Source organism: Crinia signifera, chromosome 7, assembly GCF_055691185.1.
Source record: "Crinia signifera chromosome 7, ASM5569118v1, whole genome shotgun sequence".
In the NCBI taxonomy this organism is placed as follows: Eukaryota; Metazoa; Chordata; class Amphibia; order Anura; family Myobatrachidae; genus Crinia; species Crinia signifera.
Genome location: NC_139223.1, coordinates 96,830,365 through 96,849,750, shown reverse-complemented (window position 1 = coordinate 96,849,750; position 19,386 = coordinate 96,830,365). Strand labels below are relative to the sequence as shown.

At 47.6% G+C, this 19,386-nt stretch overlaps 1 protein-coding gene across 4 annotated transcripts in view; it reads right to left on the bottom strand.

The window, feature by feature from the left end:
• Positions 1-19,140, bottom strand: part of VPS16 (VPS16 core subunit of CORVET and HOPS complexes) — an 827,293-nt gene extending 808,153 nt beyond the window's left edge. Inside the window, exon 1 of one of the 4 annotated variants that reach the window (XM_083153510.1) lies at positions 18,774-19,140. In XM_083153510.1, coding sequence (XP_083009636.1) covers positions 18,774-18,823 — 50 coding nt within the window. In that variant the 5' untranslated portion in view covers positions 18,824-19,140. The remainder of the gene's footprint in view (positions 1-18,773) is intronic. The other 3 variants (XM_083153511.1, XM_083153509.1, XM_083153508.1) reach the window with 3 other exon arrangements.
• Between the last annotated feature and the right edge of the window lie 246 nt (positions 19,141-19,386).

Sequence of the window (19,386 nt, the reverse complement as noted above, 5' to 3'; positions counted from 1 at the left end):
CTTTCTTTCCCCACCGCTGATTAGTGTCCCAGGAGGTGAATAATGGTGATTACTGAGCCCAGGGAGAAGCAGGAAGCTGTTAAGTTTAGCGCCCTCAGAGGTCAGGTCCCGCTCTGAGTAAGCTCCGCCCATTGCATAGCGCTGGGGGGTACAGATACATTTATACTGGAAAATGGCCATAAATAGCCCTTAATGCAGTGAACTGCGTTGGGGTACAGTGGCAGCACCTAATTCCAGTCTGTGGCAGGGCTGCGCGGTCCACTGAGGGAAGCCCGGGTCATACTCACCTAGTCAGTGATCGCGAAACCACCCAATAATAGTGGGTCCCTGGGACCCCTCACTTACAAAAATTGGGGTCCTACCTGACCTTTTCTGGGTCCCAACGGAATAAAGCCTCCTCTCCCCTTCCCCCCAGCATGGCACATACAGAAGCCTCCTCCTCTACCCCACATGGCATATACCCTGAACTGAGGGCCGATTTACGCGAATACAGATTTGGGTGCCTCTCACTGTGGCTATTGTGGGTCGGGGGGCACTCACATAAAGCAAGATAGACAGATTTATAGTAGAAAATACATACTGCGCCAGCTAGAGCCAGTTGAATACACTGCAACAGGATTACACACACCATAATGCCCATTATTTATTTATATTCAGCTTCTTATATAGCGCAGCAGATTCCGGTGCACTTTACAATTGGAAACAACAGTGATTAAACAAACTGGGTAGAAACAAAGCGGCAGAGGTAGGAGGGCCCTGCATTATGCCACACATCGATATGCCCATTACGTAAAATGCCACACACCGATATGCCCAATAAGTATGCCACACACCGTTATGCCCTGTACACAACATGCCATACACCATAATGCCCAGTACATATTATGCCACCCACCGTAATTCCCCAGTACTCTTAAGGCCCCAATACATTGAGGCGATTTGGTCTGATTTCGGCCGATTGTGACCAATCGGCCCGTTAAATTGGACCAAATCGCCTCTCCCTGACATGCCGTCGGGTCCGATGTGCGGTTCCGTGTGCATTGGACCCGACTAGGTGGTCGGACCAGCAGGCAATCCGACCACCCGTTCCTCCGGGCGGCGAGGTGGGCGGGAAGCAGGGACGTATGCGATCCATCATAACGGATCGCATGCGTCCCTCCCGCCGGGAAGGTCCCGGCGGCTCGCACTCTGTCGGGTGTCCGTACACTGCTGCAAGATGTCGCAGGCAGTGTATGGGCACCATTACCTGCTGGGATGTGTAGTCCCACAGGGTTCCTGTGTCTGAGCTATACCAGGGCAAACCCAGAGGACTGGGCTAAAACTAGTAATGCACCCCCTCTCCCCCAAAAAATGCCAGTCTGGTCTCTTACCATCAACTGTGCTGGTGGGTGTACTCCAGGGTCCTAAGGTAGTGCAGGAGCTTGCCCAGCTGCTGGTTCACATCCCTGCGGTCCTGGCTGCTGCTGCCGCCAGGATTGGGCAGGGGACTGGCTGAGGTCTCCTTGGCTGGCCGCCTTCCCCAGTGTTCATGAAGCAGGTGCTGCAGTGGAGGCCTGGGACCTGGGGAATGAGGTGCGGGACCTGCAAAGAGGGTGGGAATCCGGGGGATGGGGGCCGTGAGCTGCGGGGACAGGCTGACTGCAAGGAAGCGCAGCTCATTCCTGGGTGCTGCTGTGGCAGCAGAGGCCAGGCACCCGGAGGTGAGAGCCAGCAGCTGAAGGAAGGCTGACTGGCTGCGTGTGGGGAGCACAGCACGTCCCCGGGTGCTGCCGTGGCAGCGAAGGTCAGCCACTCGGGGGATGGGGGCCGGGAGCTGCAGGGAATCCTTCTGGAGCATTACTGTATCACAGCGCATTATTTCCTCTTCAGCTCCCGGACCCCCTTTCACCCCAGTGCTTCTGTGTTCCCGCCATCATCCTGCTGCCGCTGCGCTGCGCAGATCTACAGTAACTGTCCCGCCCAGGAGCCCGTGTCCATCCTGACACACTGCCCGCCAACCAATCCGGAATCCGCGCTGACCGCGTCCCAGGGGACCCGCCTATTTTAAAAAAGTGAGTCCCTGGCCGGGGTTTGCGGGTAAAATACGCGCTATAGCGCGTATTTGCGAACCCTGCTAGTGTTCCCGCTAGGCTTATTTTGCAGTGCCCTGCCCCTTTAAAACCCACCAAACTCCACCCTGCCCATTTGTGGCCGCCCTGCAGTTAATAAGTTAATAGCAGCCCTGCAGAGATAATATCCACCGCTGACATGACTGTCCCTCCCCAGCCGTTGCCGCGCGGCGCTTCTAGTCTCCGCCTGCTTCTACACTGTGGAACCCCCTCAGCAGTGGCATCACTAGGGGGGGTGCGTGACACCAAAAAGAGCCACAGAACGCCCGCTGCCTTCTGTGTCTGCTGACGCCTGCCTGCCGTACCCGCAGAAGTTTGCACAGCCCTCTCCGATGCCCACACACCCCCTCCACCCGTGGATGTCCACACCCACACTTGCCACCTCCTGCAAACCTGTCCCCACCACAACAGTACGCAGCCGCCGTAGGCAGTTCCCACTGCCATCGGCACACACTTCCCTCCGCCATCCGCACACTCAGCCTCCGGTAGCCTCCACCACATTGAAGAGAAGGCTGGGGAGGAAGAACAAGAGGAGACAGTGAGACCCTGTGCTGGGAAGAGGGAGATTCATCACTGTGGAGTGGAAGCCTGCGCTGCTGCCAACGAGAAGAGGAAACCCTGTGCTGAGATGGACAGAACAAGGTACACTACAAAACTATGCTTTCAAACCCCTACTCAACCGTCTGCCCCCTCTCCTTTTGCCATGTGTGCCCCAACCCACGTGTTCCTCTGTCCCAGTTATGTGTACCTGTATCCCTGCCCATAACTTCCTCTGTCCCTACCCATCTAAGCCCATATCCATGTGTGCCTCTGTCCCTGCCGTGTGTGCCCCTGCCCATATGTGCCTGTCTCTCCACATGTGTGCCTCTCTCCCTGCCCATCTGGGGCCCAGTGTGCCCATACATGCCTCTCTGCCTGTTCCCCCGAATTTTGGCTCAATCTTTGTGAGTGTATGTAAACTTTGATCAACGGTGTGACAAAACGTCAATTTTTTTCATAATCTGGGTGACGGGAATTTTTGCTTAATCCTGGTGGCTTGACGTGAATTTTGGTTCAATCCGGGTGGCATGATGTAAATTTTGACTCAATATATGTTGCACAACATGAATTTTTGCTCTTTCAGTGTGGCATGATGTGAATTTTTGCTCAGTCCGTGTACCAGAATGTGAATTTTGGCTCCGTCTGGGTACCTGGATGTGAATTTTGGCTCAGTCCGGGTACCTGGATGTGAATTTTGGCTCAGTCCAGGTACCTGGATGTGAATTTTGGCTCAGTACGGGTACCAAGAAGGGGATTTTGGGCTCAGTCCAGGTACCAGGATGTGAATTTTAGCTCAATCCAGGTGGCATGACGTGAATTTTGGCCCTCTAATAATTAGCATAAAGGTGCCCATACACATAGCAATCCTTTTTTGCGAGGCGATGGGAGATCCCTCGTATCACACATCGCAAAGTAAAAAAAGTATGTGCTGCACGTACTTTTTAAACTAGATTGCATCTAGTTCAAAATGCACGCTGCTTTAGCACATCACATACATTTTTAACTAGATGTGATGTGATCTAGCACATCGCTCCATGCATGGGCACCTTAACATGAATTTTGGCTGATTCCGTGTGGAATAATGTTTATGGACTGCATAAACATAACGTGCACTTAACCCCCAACCTTCACTTGGGGGTTAAGTGCACTTTAAAATGTTCACTTTGACGTGTACGTGTGTATGTGTATATATCTATATATATTTATTATCATCATCATTTTTCCCTTTAAAATTAAAGTGTGCCTTCCTGACTGAAAAATGTGCCCTCTCTGGGGTCAGCACACTGGCCTAAAAAAACTCTAGAGTGAACACTGCTCACCACTGATGTCTTCAGGCGGAACAGGGGTGTGCAGCATTCTGGGGGTGAGCTACGCTGATATCTAAGCGACCACAGTGGCAAACACACTCTCAGGACAGTGGTCCTGCAGCAGGGTCAATTTGGTACCTAAAGAGGCTGGCAACTGAACCCTTCCCCTGGTTTCCCACGATGCAGGAATGCTGTTTAAGCCCAAACAGCAGACCCAAAATAATAAAGAAATAAAACTGAAGAAAAACTCTGGAGGTTCACAGTGAGCACCCTTTCCTGAGGGCACATTTTCTTAAACTGGTCATGTGGGGAGAAAGTAGAGGGGAGGAACCAGTACACCCAGTGAAAGAGCTTCTATGTGCCTGTCTCCTGCGGATACCTCTTCTCCCATACGTTATGATGAAATCCCCAATATTCCATATGGATCATAGAGAAAAACTGGTTGCACAATCGGGGACAGAGAGTGGTGGAAATGGCACATATTCCAGCTGGGGAAAGGTCCAAAGTGGAGTATTGCACCTTGGGACCCACCTTGTTTAATATATTCATTAATGATACTGAAGAACCTCAGTCTTGCCCCCACCGCGGGAAAATCCTGAGGTGGGAGTGGCCCGTCATGCAGCGGGCTTAGGAGTAGCTGCACCTGTGCTAAGGTCTCTTGTGGCAGCAGTTGCTGCCTTCCTAGGCTTACCTCTGGCGCCTCTATTGGCAGTGGAGCCTCCCCTGGCCCTGGACCGAAATCTAGAGGTCCGAAAGGACTGCTGTGTGCTCCCTGTTGAAGGGCGTCTTACCGGGGTGGAGGCTGATGGGAGGAATGTGGACTTACCAGCCGTAGCCTTTGATATTAGATCATCCAGTTCACTCCCAAAGAGTCTATCCCCTGTGAAGGGTAGGCTCTCTACACTGCGTTTTGAGTCCGCGTCAGCGACCCACTGCCGCAACCACAGGGCCCTGCGGGCCGAAACAGCCATGGCCGAGTTCCGGGCATTAATTGCACCCAACTCCTTCTGTGCTTCGCATATCATCTTTGCTGTGTCCTGTATGTGACGTAGCTTTTCAGCCACCGTAGGCACATCCATGTCACCCAACAGGCCTTCTTGTATCTGGCCTGCCCATGTGAAGATGGCTTTTGCCATCCAACAACTAGCAAGCACCGGGCGTTGGGATGCCCCGCTGGCTGTATACATAGCCTTTACTGTGCTATCTAGTTTCCTATCTACCGCGTCCTTTAAGGTAGAGGTACCTGGGACTGGGAGCACCACCTTTTTTGAGAGGCTGGACACCGAAGCGTCCACAACAGGGGGTTCCTCCCACACCTTCCTGCCCGTGGGGTCAAAAGGGAAGGTGGATTTAAAATGTTTGGACAATGTGAAACGTTTCTCTGAATTTTTCCAGGCAGCTTTGAACACCTCTTCTAAATCAGACTGTTCAGGAAAGACTATGTCCTGCCTTCTGTGTGACACAAAGAATGGGTCACCCTCAACTGGTGTGGCTAGAGGTAAATCTAATACTTCTCTAACAGCAAGGACCAGGTTTTCAGTACCTTGAATGCTAGACTGAGACGCTTGTGAATCTATAATATCATCTGCGTCACCATCGCCGTCACCATCGCCATCACCATCATCCATATCGGAGTCAGGTGCCACGGCCTCAAGTGCCCTCTTGCGGGACACCCCTGGCATGGGTGTAAGAATATCCACCCTTGCTGACAGGACCTTTAAATCCTGCTGGACTTGCTTAGTCTGTAAATTATTTGTCGCCAGCTGTGATGAGACAGTCTCTAACATGGCTTTCATACCAGTAGCCCATGAGGGTTCCTGGGAGTCAGCCTGCGAGCTACTGCGCTGCGGAGACATGCTACTGAGCTGAGGTGACATACTGTTCACAAGCGACTTGTGAGGTAGTGCTGGGAGCAAACTTGTTGCTGCAAATCATGCAAGTTATTTTTCTCACCATGTTGGAAAGATAATTCCCCCTTAACACACTGCAATCACGCTAAACACACACACAGTGAATGTACAGTAGAATATATGTAGCTAACACTATGTGCAGGATCACATATATCTATATGACAGTGTAAAATTGCTTAATTAGCAGTGGGGGACTCAGGAGGACACCAGCACACTGTAACCTGGACTATCGATTTGATAGACCGGCGTATAAGCACAAACACAATATTAACAATACTGTGTGCTGCTATCTGTGGCTTAAAGCACACAAGAAGCGCTATCAAGCGCTATACTTGCTGTCTCTGCTGAACGATCTCTCTCCCTTCAAGGCTGCGCTGAGGAGTGATCTCCGCTCTTCTGTAATGGGAAGAAGCAGGAAGCAGTGTACAGGCGCGCTCAGGTCCCGCTCTGAGCTAAGCCCCGCCCCTTGCAATGGCGTCCGGGCTATACTAATATTTATACTGGCGCCTGGTAATCCTTTTAAAAAAGGATTTCCCCACATAGCGGTATATGCCCTGGTGGTCCAATGCCTGGCATCCAGTGTCGGCGTGGCTGCAGTGTTAAAACATCTGCGCGCGATCCCTGTGCAGGGCCATCGCGCCGCCATCACCGTTATGCCGCACGCAAAACCGGCGTCCCCACTGAGGGGACCGGGTTAACACTCACCACCGACGTTTTCAGGCTGAGCCAGGGGTGTGCGGCAGCTGGGGGTGTGCTCGCTGCAGCGCAATGCCCGCGGTAACAGCACCCTCTCAGGTCGGTGGACCTGCAGCAGGGATCAGCTCGGTTCCTTGAAAGGCCTGCAGCAGTCCCTACCCCGGCTTCCCTCGTCGCAGGGAAGCTGTTAAGCCCAAACAGCAACCCGAAAATAATAAACTAAAATAAATTGAAGAAAAACTCTCTGGAGCTCCAGGAGTGTGCATCCTCTCCTGAGGGCACATTTTCTAAAACTGGCTAGTAGGGGGATATAGAGGGGAGGAGCCAGCACACCCTGGTTGAAGAAAATGTTATGTGCCTGTCTCCTGTTGGATACCCTCTAATCCCCAAGGTTATAAGACCTCAGTATCCCATCCTGAATGAAGGTGAAAAAAATAGGAATTTAATACCTACCGGTAATTCCTTTTCACGTAGTCCTTATGGGATACTGGGAATGGTCTTAAGACATTGGGTATTAGAGGGTATCCGCAGGAGACAGGCACATCTATAACTTTGAAGCTGGGTGTACTGGCTCCTCCCCTCTGATTCCCCTCCCAGGAACCAGTTAATGGAAAAACTGTGCCCGAAGGAGAATGTACATATGAGAGGAATAACTTATATGTCACCTATGTAAACATAAGTGTGAATAGTGTGGTGAGATTCATGCCAGCACACCCGCATTCATCAAAAATAAAAACAACTATAATACCACCAACTGGGTGGATTTTCTTTAACAAAGGTCACTGAACTAGACCTTAGAACCAGAAGACAATAAAGTTAACTTCTGAACTTTATCAGCAGAATAAAGCTGCAGCCAGACCCCCGCACAGGGCGGGCGCCCAGTATCCCATAAGGACTACGTGAAAAGGAATTACCGGTAGGTATTAAATTCCTATTTTCACTAACGTCCTTGATGGGATACTGGGAATGGTCTTAAGACATTGGGGATGTCCCAAAGCTTCCAGAAAGGGAGGGTACGTGCGGAGACTGCTGCAGTACTGCCTGCCCAAACTGGGTATCCTCTTTGGCCAAGGCATCAAACTTGTAAAATTTTACAAAGGTGTGTTGCCCCGACCATGTAGCAGCTCTACAGAGTTGCAGAGCTGACACACCCCGAGCAGCCGCCCAGGATGCGCCCACCGATCTGGTGGAATGAGCCTTTAAAACCGGAGGTGTCGGCATGCCTGCCGTCACATAGGCTTGTTGGATTGTAGTCCTAATCCATCTAGCAATGGATTGCTTAGATGCAGGGTGTCCTTTCTTTTGTGCGTCATACAGAATGAATAGACAATCTGTCTTCCTGATTCTTAACGTCCTCTGGACATACACACGCAAGACACGCACCACATCCAGGGATACCGGAATATCCGGCGAACTAGTTGCAGACGGGACTACAATTGGCTGATTAAGGTGAAAGGAAGAGATCACAGGGAGAAATCGCGGGTTTGTTCTCAACTCCGCTCTGTCTGAGTGGAAAATTAGATAGGGACTCTTACAGGAAAGGGCTCCCAATTCAGACACTCTCCTAGCCGAGGCTAGGGCCAAAAGGACCACCGCCTTCCAGGTGATATACCTCAATTCAATCGACTCCAACGGTTCAAACCAGGAGGATTGAAGGAAGTTTAGAACGACGTCCAAACTCCAAGGAGGTGTAGGAGGTACAAAGGGAGGCTGGATGTGAAGCACTCCCTGAAGGAAAGTGTGTACTTCCGGGATGACAGCCAATTTTCTTTGGAAGAATATGGACAGGGCCGAAATCTGTACTTTTAGTGAGCCCAGACGGAGACCCAAATCCAATCCCGCTTGTAAGAAGCACAATAACCTGTTCAGGTTAAATTTCGCAGGGGGGACCTTCTGTTCCTCACACCAACCCACGTACTTTCTCCAGATCTTGTAGTAGTGGGTGTTTGTTACCGGCTTTCTGGCCTGAATCATCGTGGTGATAACTGATGAATGCAGACCCTTCTGAGCTAAGATTTTCCGCTCAGCCTCCACGCCGACAAACGTAGCCGCCCTAAATCTTGGAAGACGCAAGGGCCCTGTGTGAGAAGATCTCTCCTTAGAGGCAGAGGCCAAGGATCCTCGATCAGCAGGCTCTGTAGGTCCGAGAACCAAGCCCTTCTTGGCCAGTCCGGAGCCACAAGAATGGCTTCCACTCCCTGACTTCAAACCCTTTTTAGAACTCTTGTCAGTAGTGGTATGGGTGGAAACAGGTACACCAAGGGAAACACCCATGGAATTGTCAGGGCGTCTATTGCCACTGCGCAGGGATCCCTGGTCCTTGTGCAATACATGGGGACCTTGTGGTTTAACCAGGATGCCATCAGATCTATCGATGGCTGGCCCCAACGGTCCACAATTGCTGCAAACACCTGTGAATTCAGGCTCCATTCCCCGGGGTGGAGGGCGTGACGGCTCAGAAAGTCCGCCTCCCAATTGTCCACACCCGGGATAAAGATGGCCGACAGAGCCACCACGTACATTTCCGCCCAAGCCAGGATCTTGGAAGCTTCCTTCATGCAAGTCCTGCTTTTCGTGCCTCCCTGGCGATTTATGTAGGCCACAGTTGTGGCATTGTCGGACTGTATCTGGAGCGCCCGACCTTGGAGGAGATCCTGGGCTTGTAACACTGCATAGTATACAGCTCTCAGCTCCAGGATATTGATGTGGAGTCTCGCTTCCCACCGAGTCCACTGACCTTGAAAGGTTCTGTCCATGGTCACAGCACCCCATCCCTGCAGACTCGCATCTGTCGTGAGTCGCACCCAATCCTGGATGCCAAATCTCCGACCTGCAAGCAGGTTCGACTCCTGGGTCCACCATAGAAGGGACTGCCGGGACTGATGCGACAGAGAAATCCTCTTGTACATCAGGAGATGGGAGCCCGACCATTTTGCCAACAGATCCAGTTGGAACACCCTGGTGTGAAAGCGTCCGAACTGAATGGCCTCGAAGGTGGCCACCATCCTGCCCAATAGCTGGATGCATTGGTGAACCGACACCTGAGGCTTTGCCAAAATCACCATCACCAGGGATTGTATGGCTTCCATCTTCTCCCGAGGGAGGAAAATCCTTTTCAACTCTGTGTCCAGGAACATTCCTAGAAAGAGGATACGACGCGACGGCGTCAGGGAGGACTTGGGGATATTTAGGATCCACCCATGCTCGGATAAAACCTGCCTGGTTTTTGCTATATCCTGCAGCAGGACCTGTTCCGACCTTGCTTTGATCAGCAAGTCGTCCAGGTAGGGGATAATGTTGACACCCGACCTCCTGAGCAGTACCATCATTTCTGCCATCACCTTCGTGAACACACGCGGCGCTGATGACAGGCCGAATGGCAGCGCTCTGAATTGAAAGTGCAGATCTTTCAGCGCAAACCTCAGGAAAGCCTGATGTGGACCCCAAATTGGTATGTGGAGGTAGGCGTCCTTCACATCCAGCGATGCTAAGAACTCTCCCTCCTCCAGGGTTGCTATTACTGCCAGGAGGGACTCCATCTTGAATTTGTAAACCCTCAAAAAAGGGTTTAGTGACTTTAAATTTAAAATGGGGCGTACCGAGCCGTCCGGCTTCGGCACGAGGAACAGATTGGAGTAGTAACCCCTTCCTTGTTCCTCCAATGGGACAGGTGTGATGACCTGTGATGTTAGCAGGCGTTGTATTGCCTGTTGTAGGTTCACTCGATCTGCCTGTAGGGCCGGCAGACCTGATTTGAAGAACCTGTGAGGGGGAGGTCTTTCGAATTCCAACCTGTAGCCGTTGGTAATAAGATCTCTCACCCAGGAATCCAGGAGAGAGACTGACCAAATGTGGCTGAAAGCTGACAGGCGACCCCCCACCTCGCAAGTGACTCCAGGGTCGGAACCCGAGTCATGCCGCAGGCTTAGAGGCGGTGGCATTAGCGGCACGATCCTGAGATCCTGTGCTGGCGGGCTTTCTGAACCTACCGCGGCCCCCTCTGGCGGCCGAGCTGGAGCCTCTCGCCCTCTGCCTGGGCCTGGAAGGCCGAAAGGACTGAGACGCCTGAAAGGACTGGGAAGCATGCCCCTGAAAGGGACGTTTAGCGTGAGTGGAAGCTGTCGGCAGAAAAGTCGACTTGCCGGCTGTAGCCTTGGATATCAGGTCGTCAAGTTCGCTACCAAACAACTTTTCTCCCTTAAAAGGCAAACTCTCCACACTACGCTTTGACTCTGGATCAGCTACCCATTGTCTTAACCAGAGTGCCCTGCGGCCCGAAACCGCCATTGCGGAAGAGCGAGCATTTATAGCTCCAAGCTCCTTTTGAGTGTCACATAGGATCTTTGCAGTATCCTGGATATGGCGAAGTCTCTCTCCAACTTGCGCCATTGACATATCGGCCAGCATGCCTTCCTGGATTTGGGAAGCCCATGTATAAATGGACTTTGCCATCCAACAACTGGCGAGGACAGGTCTCTGAGACGCCCCACTCGCAGTGTACATGGACTTAAGGGTAGTATCCAGCTTTTTGTCTGTACTATCCTTTAGTGTTGCTGCCCCTGGGACAGGGAGAACCACCTTCTTGGACAGTCTTGACACTGATGCATCCACAACCGGAGGCTCTTCCCACACCGCTCTAGTGGCGGGATCAAAGGGAAAGTTAGACTTAAACCTTTTAGATAATTGGAAACGCTTTTCAGGTTGTTTCCAAGCCTCCTTAAATGTCTCATCAAGGTCAAACAATTTGCTGTTTCCTTTGAGAACCCAAAAAACGGGTCACCTTCCTGCATGTCTGCTAAGGGAAGGTCTAAAACCTCTCTTATTGCTATAATAAGAGGTTCTGGGCCCCTAAGAGATGACTGTGAATCAGGGATCAGAGCCCCGTCATCCACGTTATCATCCATGTCGTCACCCGCCTGCAGATCATCATCTGAATCAGGCAACATGGCGGCCGCAGCACGCTTCCGTGACTGGCCCGTGGTGGTGTTCATATTATCCACCCGTGCGGCTAGAACTGTTAAGTCCTGCTGCACCTGCTTGGTCTGCATTGTATTTGCAGCCAATTGCGTTGACACTGCCTGCAGCATGGTCTTTATGCCTGCAGCCCACTCAGGCTCTTGTGAGTCTGATTGGGGAGTACCACTGATCTGGGGTGAAACCCCTGTCTGAGTGGTCATACATTCCTCACAAGTAATCTGTGAGGTGGACTTAGGCACAAACTTGCTGCTGCAAATGAGACAGGTTAACTTCCTCACCATGTTGAAGGAAAGAGTAACCTTTTATCCACAAACACACCACAATCACAATGAAATAAAGATATATAAAATCAATGTGCAGTGTATAGCAGCTATGTATGTGTGAGCTCTATCACTGGAAGTGTGTAGCTTAACAAGCCCGTGGGGGAGCGCTCAGATTACACTGAGGAGACCAGCACACCCTGTACAACCTGAACTCCTATTTAGGAGTTGGTAACACGCATAAACACAGAACAGTGTGATCAATTAAGCGATTTTAGCGCTAAATACACTTGCTGTTTTCTGCAGATTTCCTCTGTCCAACACCTCACCGCTGAGGAGTGATCTGGAGGCAGTAATGGCGCCCAGGGAGAAGCAGGAAGTAGTGTATGCGCGCTCAAAGCTCTGGCCTCGCTCCGCTGAAGCCCCGCCCCCCTGTGATGGCGCAGGGGCTTTACTGATCTTTATACTGGCGCTGGCTGTCAGTTTTAATGGCGCCCTTTACACTAAACAGCGTTTTATGGTGGGATCTGCCCTGGTAGCCCAGGGACTGTCACCCGCAGCCAGTTTGTGACAGGGGGTCTGCGCAGCCCCTGTGCAGGGTACCGCGTCTGCCGCCACCGCCATCTTGCCGGACCGGCTGCCGGTGCCCGGGCCGCCGCGTCACGCTAGCGGGCGTGCCCGGGCTGCCGCGTCATGCTAGCGGGCGTGCCTGAGGGGTAGATGTATGAAGCAGTGAGATGGGTAGGAGAAGCGATAAAGTGCCTGGTAATTTATCACTGGCCAATCAGCTACTAACTGTCCCTTTTTAAACCCAGTCAGTAACATAAAAGTGAAGAGCTGATTGGCAGGTGAAAAAAGTACCAGGCACTTTAACACTTGTCATCCCTTATCAGTGCTTCATACATCTACCCCTGAGTACCTGTATACTTGTCCAAAGTGAGGAAGCTGCTATACTTCTTTAGTGTTCATTCTAGCACCCGCTATCTTTGAAAACCCATGCAGTTCCTCTTCCCTAGAAAAAACAAGAATAGTCTCACTTGCGCTACGAGTAAAGTTCCAAATGAATTTTCATCCACGTAATAAAACACCTTCCTCTCCAATCCAGATGAAATGACATGTGGAGAAAGTAAAAATAACCAACAGATGTAATGATGCAAAAATATGGAGAAAAGTCTATAATTTTCTTCTCAGTGTTGGGATGATATGGAAATGGTGCTCCCAAGATATCCCAACTCCTGACGGGCATCGAATCTCTCCTTTCTTTCATTCAACCAGGGCTGCCTCTTGAATGGTGGTTTATAATAGTTATTTTGCGGTGGGGGTTCTTTTTGATATTCATTATATCGTCTCCCTTTGTTTTGATTTTTATTTTTAGGGGGATAATTAGTCCTCAATGAAGGTGGGACTGTGGGATTATGGGCCTGTGAAAGATTTTCTTTATTTATCCCAGTTTGTGTCCCTAGATGATCTCTTCTGAACTTTTTTGATTTTTATAACATAAGTTCCCTTTCATTCTTTTTAATCTTCTCTATTGTTCCATTTTCCAGGGATTTATAATCCTCCATATCTATGAAGGGTCCGACTAATTTTTCATAATCATGTATTTGTTTTTCCAAACTTTTTAATTCCGTTTTACGTTCATTTATAATTAGTTCAATGAGTGCAAATGAACAATTATTAGTAACTGTATCCCACTTCAGAAGTGGTTTAAGGCATATCAGGACCTTGTTGTGAGGTTTTCGGAGATGGGTACGTTTGATAAGAAAGTCAAAGAATTCCTGATTAATGAAAACTATTCCGTACCCGTTCTATATCTTCTTCCGAAGATCCACAAGAATACCACTAGACCACCAGGCAGGCCTATAGTGGCTGCTACTAATTCAATCACTGCAAAATTGTCGGCCTACATCGACCACCAGTTACAACCTTTGGTGGTTATTGAAAGGTCACACCTTAAGGACACTAAAGATGTTCCGAATCGTCTTAAAGAGATCCAATGGAAACGCAATTTTTTCTTGGTAACGGCCGATGTGTTGTCTTTGTACACTATTATCTCACATCATCTAGGAATTGAGGCTGTAAAAAGGACCCTATCAATGAGTGCTATAGAAGGCAATATGTGTAACCTCATTTTGGAGGGTATCAAATTTAAACTAGAGAACAATTATTTTAATTTTGACGGGCATTTTTACAAACAGTTGGTCGGTACCGCCATGGGCACCAGGTTCGCCCCCAGTTATGCCAATCTGTTCATGTCCAGGTGGGAGGAGGTTCATGTTTGGGCGGGGCATGGCTGGGGTGCGGACCTGGTGCACTGGTGGTGGTATATCGACGACATTATTTTTATTTGGCAAGGAAGTGAGGTTTATAATAACAACGATGCCAATATTGTTTTGAGATCAGCCAAAAGGCAGTGAACTTTTTAGACTTACATATAGAAATAATCGATAATCATATTGAGACCTGTACCTTTAATAAACCAACTGATTGTAATACATATAAACCAAAGACTAGTAATCACCTAAATACTTGGCTTGAGAACGTACCTAAAGGGCAATTCACCCGGTTAAGACGGAATTGTTCGTCAAGTGTAAAATATAAACAACAAGCTAAGAAAAAGGTGGAGAAGTTTACCACTAGGGGTTATGATGCTAAAAAGTTGGTAAATATGGCTGAACAAGTTGGTGATAATCGATAGAAATTCCCTTCTGTCAAGTGACAACCGTAACCCAGAAAGAGAACAAAAGAATTTTACTATTGCTTTCAGTACTGGGTATAACAAAAGACACAAACAAATAGAGGGGGTTGTCAAAAAATATTGGCATATGCTCCTAAAGGATGAGATTCTTAAAAAAGCTCTTCCTGAGAGGCCTGTTTTCATATATAGGAGAGCGCCAACAATTAAAGATCGGTTGGTATCAAGCGCTCTACATATGGATGGAACCAGGTTTTTACCAAGGAGCAAAGGTTTTTATCGATGTGGGGAATGTAAGATGTGTCGATCATGCAAAAGCTCAGTCAATAAAGTCACAGATTTTGATATTAATGGAACCACTATAAAAATCAAAGATTTTATCACATGCCACACTAGCTATGTGATATATGTTATAGTCTGTACATGTGACCTTGCCTACATTGGCAAGACAAAACGGCAAGTTAAGATCAGGTGGGCTGAGCATGTACGTAACATCATTAATGGCAACCCCAGCCATCCTTTTTCCATGCATTTTAAGGTAAAACATTCGTGTAAAACAGAAGGGATAAAAACTTTTTCTGCAATTGCATGGGTACGGGAAAATTGGAGGACCAAGAATAGGGATATACGTTTAGCCCAAACAGAAATGAGGTACATATATGATCTCAAAACTCTTGCCCCTACTGGGCTAAACTGTGATTTTGAATTACATTGGTTTTTGTGAAGATATTTCTCTCCCTTGTTTCTTCCCCCCCTTTACATATCATTGTTTTATACACTATGTTATGCTTTTAATATATTTATATATGGTCCCATACATATATATTTTTATTTAGGTTTAGAATTTGTTGTTTAGACAATCCGGGTGTGATTCATGTCTACACAGTCGGAGATATACTTATTTGTGCTAAGCGATATGGACATTCTTTCCCAAAATTAAAATGGCCACCATCCGATTAAAATAGGATTCTGACCATAAATATGGCCGCCGTCATTGTTCTTTAATTAGAACAAGCATAAATAACTTCTTTATGAATAGGACCATTTTATCTATACACTATATATACTTTGAGTCCACCTTGGTATTATTATTAATAAAATTAAATATAAGGGCATCTACGCCAGAATCTAAGATGGCCTCCGTCTGTAGTATATTAAATAGGATTTTTTCCATTTTATCCCAGGATGTCTAAATAAGATTCACCTCATATTATATATTACTATTCATTACCACTAGCCTTATGCCTACTCCCCGAATCACTGTGACCGTTGGTTACACTACAACGAGTCACAGGTACAGTAAGGGCGCATTTGGCAACAATCAAGATGGCCGCCGACCATCCAAGTGAAGCTCAGTATGCAGAGAGCCGCACACAGCGACGTCTGGACAGACGTGACGTCATCGGCGTCCCCGGCAACGCTGATGGTTTAAATTCCGGTTTCCAGACGCCAGCAGACTGCTGGACTCTCTGGATACACGTGGAGGGAGCTGTATGTGTCAGTCCCCCACGCTTGGATATTCAGGACTTCACTCTGGTGAGCCATGCTTTTTTCATTCATTTTGTGGGTTTATTCATTTTGTGGTGTCATCACCTATTAGCGTATTTATTGCCATATAAGTGGACTTTAGGTTAATATGGGCTTGAATGTAATCAGCTCCAGGAACAAAGATGGCTGCCATTTATTCATTGTATGTTTTTGCAAATTTCAAATTGTTTACACATGTGACTACATAGTAGTATGTTCACTTTTATATTATAGATATTTCTTGAAAAAGGCATTGCAGTATGCCGAAACACGTTGAATCATTATCAAGCATATTTTAATTGGCAGAAAAGTGTCCAGATATCTGACAGTAGTTTGTAGCCATACTCACTCCCGGGTTACATCTAGAGTGGTACATACACTGTTGGTTGTATCTGGTATATATTCTGTCTTTTTATTATAATAAAATCTATAATTCTTTGGATCGGATGGTGAGACTCTCCTTCCAAAAAAAAGATACCTTTATATGAGGTTCCGCAGCATTGGCATGTAAGCATACATGTAAGCCTCATTGTCATGTGTGCACGAGTTGGGTGACCCCTAACATACTCTGGACGTCTGATATATCTTGGGAGCACCATTTCCATATCATCCCAACACTGAGAAGAAAATTATAGACTTTTCTCCATATTTTTGCATCATTACATCTGTTGGTTATTTTTACTTTCTCCACATGTCATTTCATCTGGATTGGAGAGGAAGGTGTTTTATTACGTGGATGAAAATTCATTTGGAACTTTACTCGTAGCGCAAGTGAAACTATTCTTGTTTTTTCTATTTGTCTATTGGGTGGTCCGGTGACCACATTTATAGTCTCTTTGCTGCTTGAGCCATTTTGCAGCGCCTAAGGTGAAAAATATTTTCTTTGTTATCTAGTTCCTCTTCCCTGCCTGGGGTGTCACTGTCTGCTGTGGTGTTTCTAGCACAGGTCTGGTTTGCATATAAGTGCTGATATACAGACCACACTGTGCTAGAAGCACTACAGCAGACAGCGACTCCCCAGGCAGGGAAAAGGAACTGCATGGGTTTTCAAAGATAGCAGGTGCTAGAATGAACACTACTTCTTGTAACTTTAGAGGAGTACCAGCACCTTGTTTCATAGAAATATGCACTACTAGGGGACAATGCTTCCCCCCTGGAAACATGACTTAACTTTCCACAATATAAGCATCATGAGATAAACTAATATAAGTAGTGAGGAGCAGGGAGAGAGGGTGGGAGTAGTGGTTAGAGTGCCCCTTCCATTACACACACACACAACCCCCCTGCCCCCAGCAAGTAAGAGTACCACCTATATTACAAACCTCCCTACTGGCAAGTTAAAGTACCCCATCATTACAGCACCGCCCTCCCTCTGTTGAGTCAATTCACTGATCCCCCCACATGTGGCATGAGAGTACCCACTCTTTCACTATTAATCCACAAACCTCTATTCACCTCCACCTCTACACGGTCCACAGTTAAATTTAAACATCCTCATTTGAAGTTTGTGGGGATAAAATGAAGAGCCAGCGGATATTTATGGCGAATCCATGTAACACTATGGCACTTTACAGCAGCAGGATGCCATTCAAAAGTGCTCAATGCCCCAAATGCAGCATTTGCCTGGCCGATTCAAAATAATCAATGGTTTATGGCTGATCTCAAATACTTTTGCCATTGATTGGGAACAACCAGATGGTTTCCCTACATCGATGGCACAGTAGAACCAATGGTTTTTTTTGTTTGTTTGACGTGCCACTGACAACCCTGAAACCCCACATCCCACATTCTGATTTCCCATGGTCCAGTCAAAGAAAATGGATGACCATCAATAGCTAATACCATCGATGGTTACCCATCACATAGCTTGATACTATTGATAGCAGGTTGCAGCATTATCACCCTAGATCAGTGGTCAGGGAACTCGGTCCTCATTACCCCACGCAGTGCATGTTTTGCAGGTCTCCTCACAGAATCACAAGTGAAATAATTAACTCCACCTGCGGACCTTATAAAATGTGTCTGAGTAATTAGTACACCTGTGCACCTGCTGGGTTACCAGCAAAACATGCATGCACTGTGTGGGGTAATGAGGACCGAGTTCCCTGACCACTGCCCTAGATGGTGACTGCACCGATGGCCATCTCTGGTATTAAAACACAGCCACAATGGCTGTTTTGCCCTCCTTGAATGTAAATGAATTCCCTTCTTTGCAGATCACCACACTAAATGCAGTTCCACATTTTGAATTAAAGAGTAGATGAAATTTGAGTTTATTTGCTCCACAGACACATTTAATGCAGCATTAAAGTGCAGCACAAAGTGTATTGTGCAATAAATTCACTCTGAAAAACTTGGAATTGCTACCTACAGTATCAAGACTCAGTGCAGGAAATACCATTAAGCTAATACATTTTAATCACCCTTTTTTCTATATAACAATCACCCTTTTTTCTATATAACAATGTCAACAGAGGCAGAATGTTTCTTCAAATCTTACATTTACCAGGGAGGTATAAACCACGAATATCATTTGCAGCCATTTCTTTAGTTCCCTTCATTATACTGATCCAGAAACCCATATTTGGAAGGACTGCTGCACACATATGACATATTTACCAGTACGAAAACATGCTGGCCACTTAAATAAAAGCGCTAGTCTTACAATAAAAAAAAATCTTACATTATACAGAACCAAGCAATCCTATTAACTTGAAATGTAATCCAATGATTACACTTCACTTGATACTGACCGGTAGTACACATCGCCCATAGGATACCAGTTAGCAGTACAAAAATCCATATTTGCAGAGACGTTACAATCTTGTCAGGCCTCTATATCGCACCACAGTACATGTAGGGAATGGATGCAGAAATCATGTGACAAAAACACGAGATCCCGCGACGCTTCCGCTCAGCTGACAGTTTATGTATTTCCTTTTTGTCATAGAGTTTCCGCTGTGTGTAGGCGGAGCCTCGAGAGTACTTGCTGTCTTGGCTAGATTATAGTGTGCTAAAGTCCTCTGATGATGCCGCAAATATTTTGTTACAATGTAATATGAAAATAAGGGATCCCACCGTCTTCCTACAATGGGAGTCACTGCATGATGATGATGATGTACCGTGTGTTCTGCTGAATGCAGCCAGAGTTCAGGGAAGAAACGGTATCTGGTTGCAGCGCCTCCTATTGTTGGCTCAGCGCTTCACCCACACAGCCGTCTACCCAGTAGGGATGGGACAGTGAAAGAAAACATCAGTTGAATGATGTTTTTCAACATTGGTTACAAAACATCATATATACCTAAACATTGGTCCTCTGAAGCCGATGTTAACCGATGTTTCTATATATTGTCTAATAAACGGCCT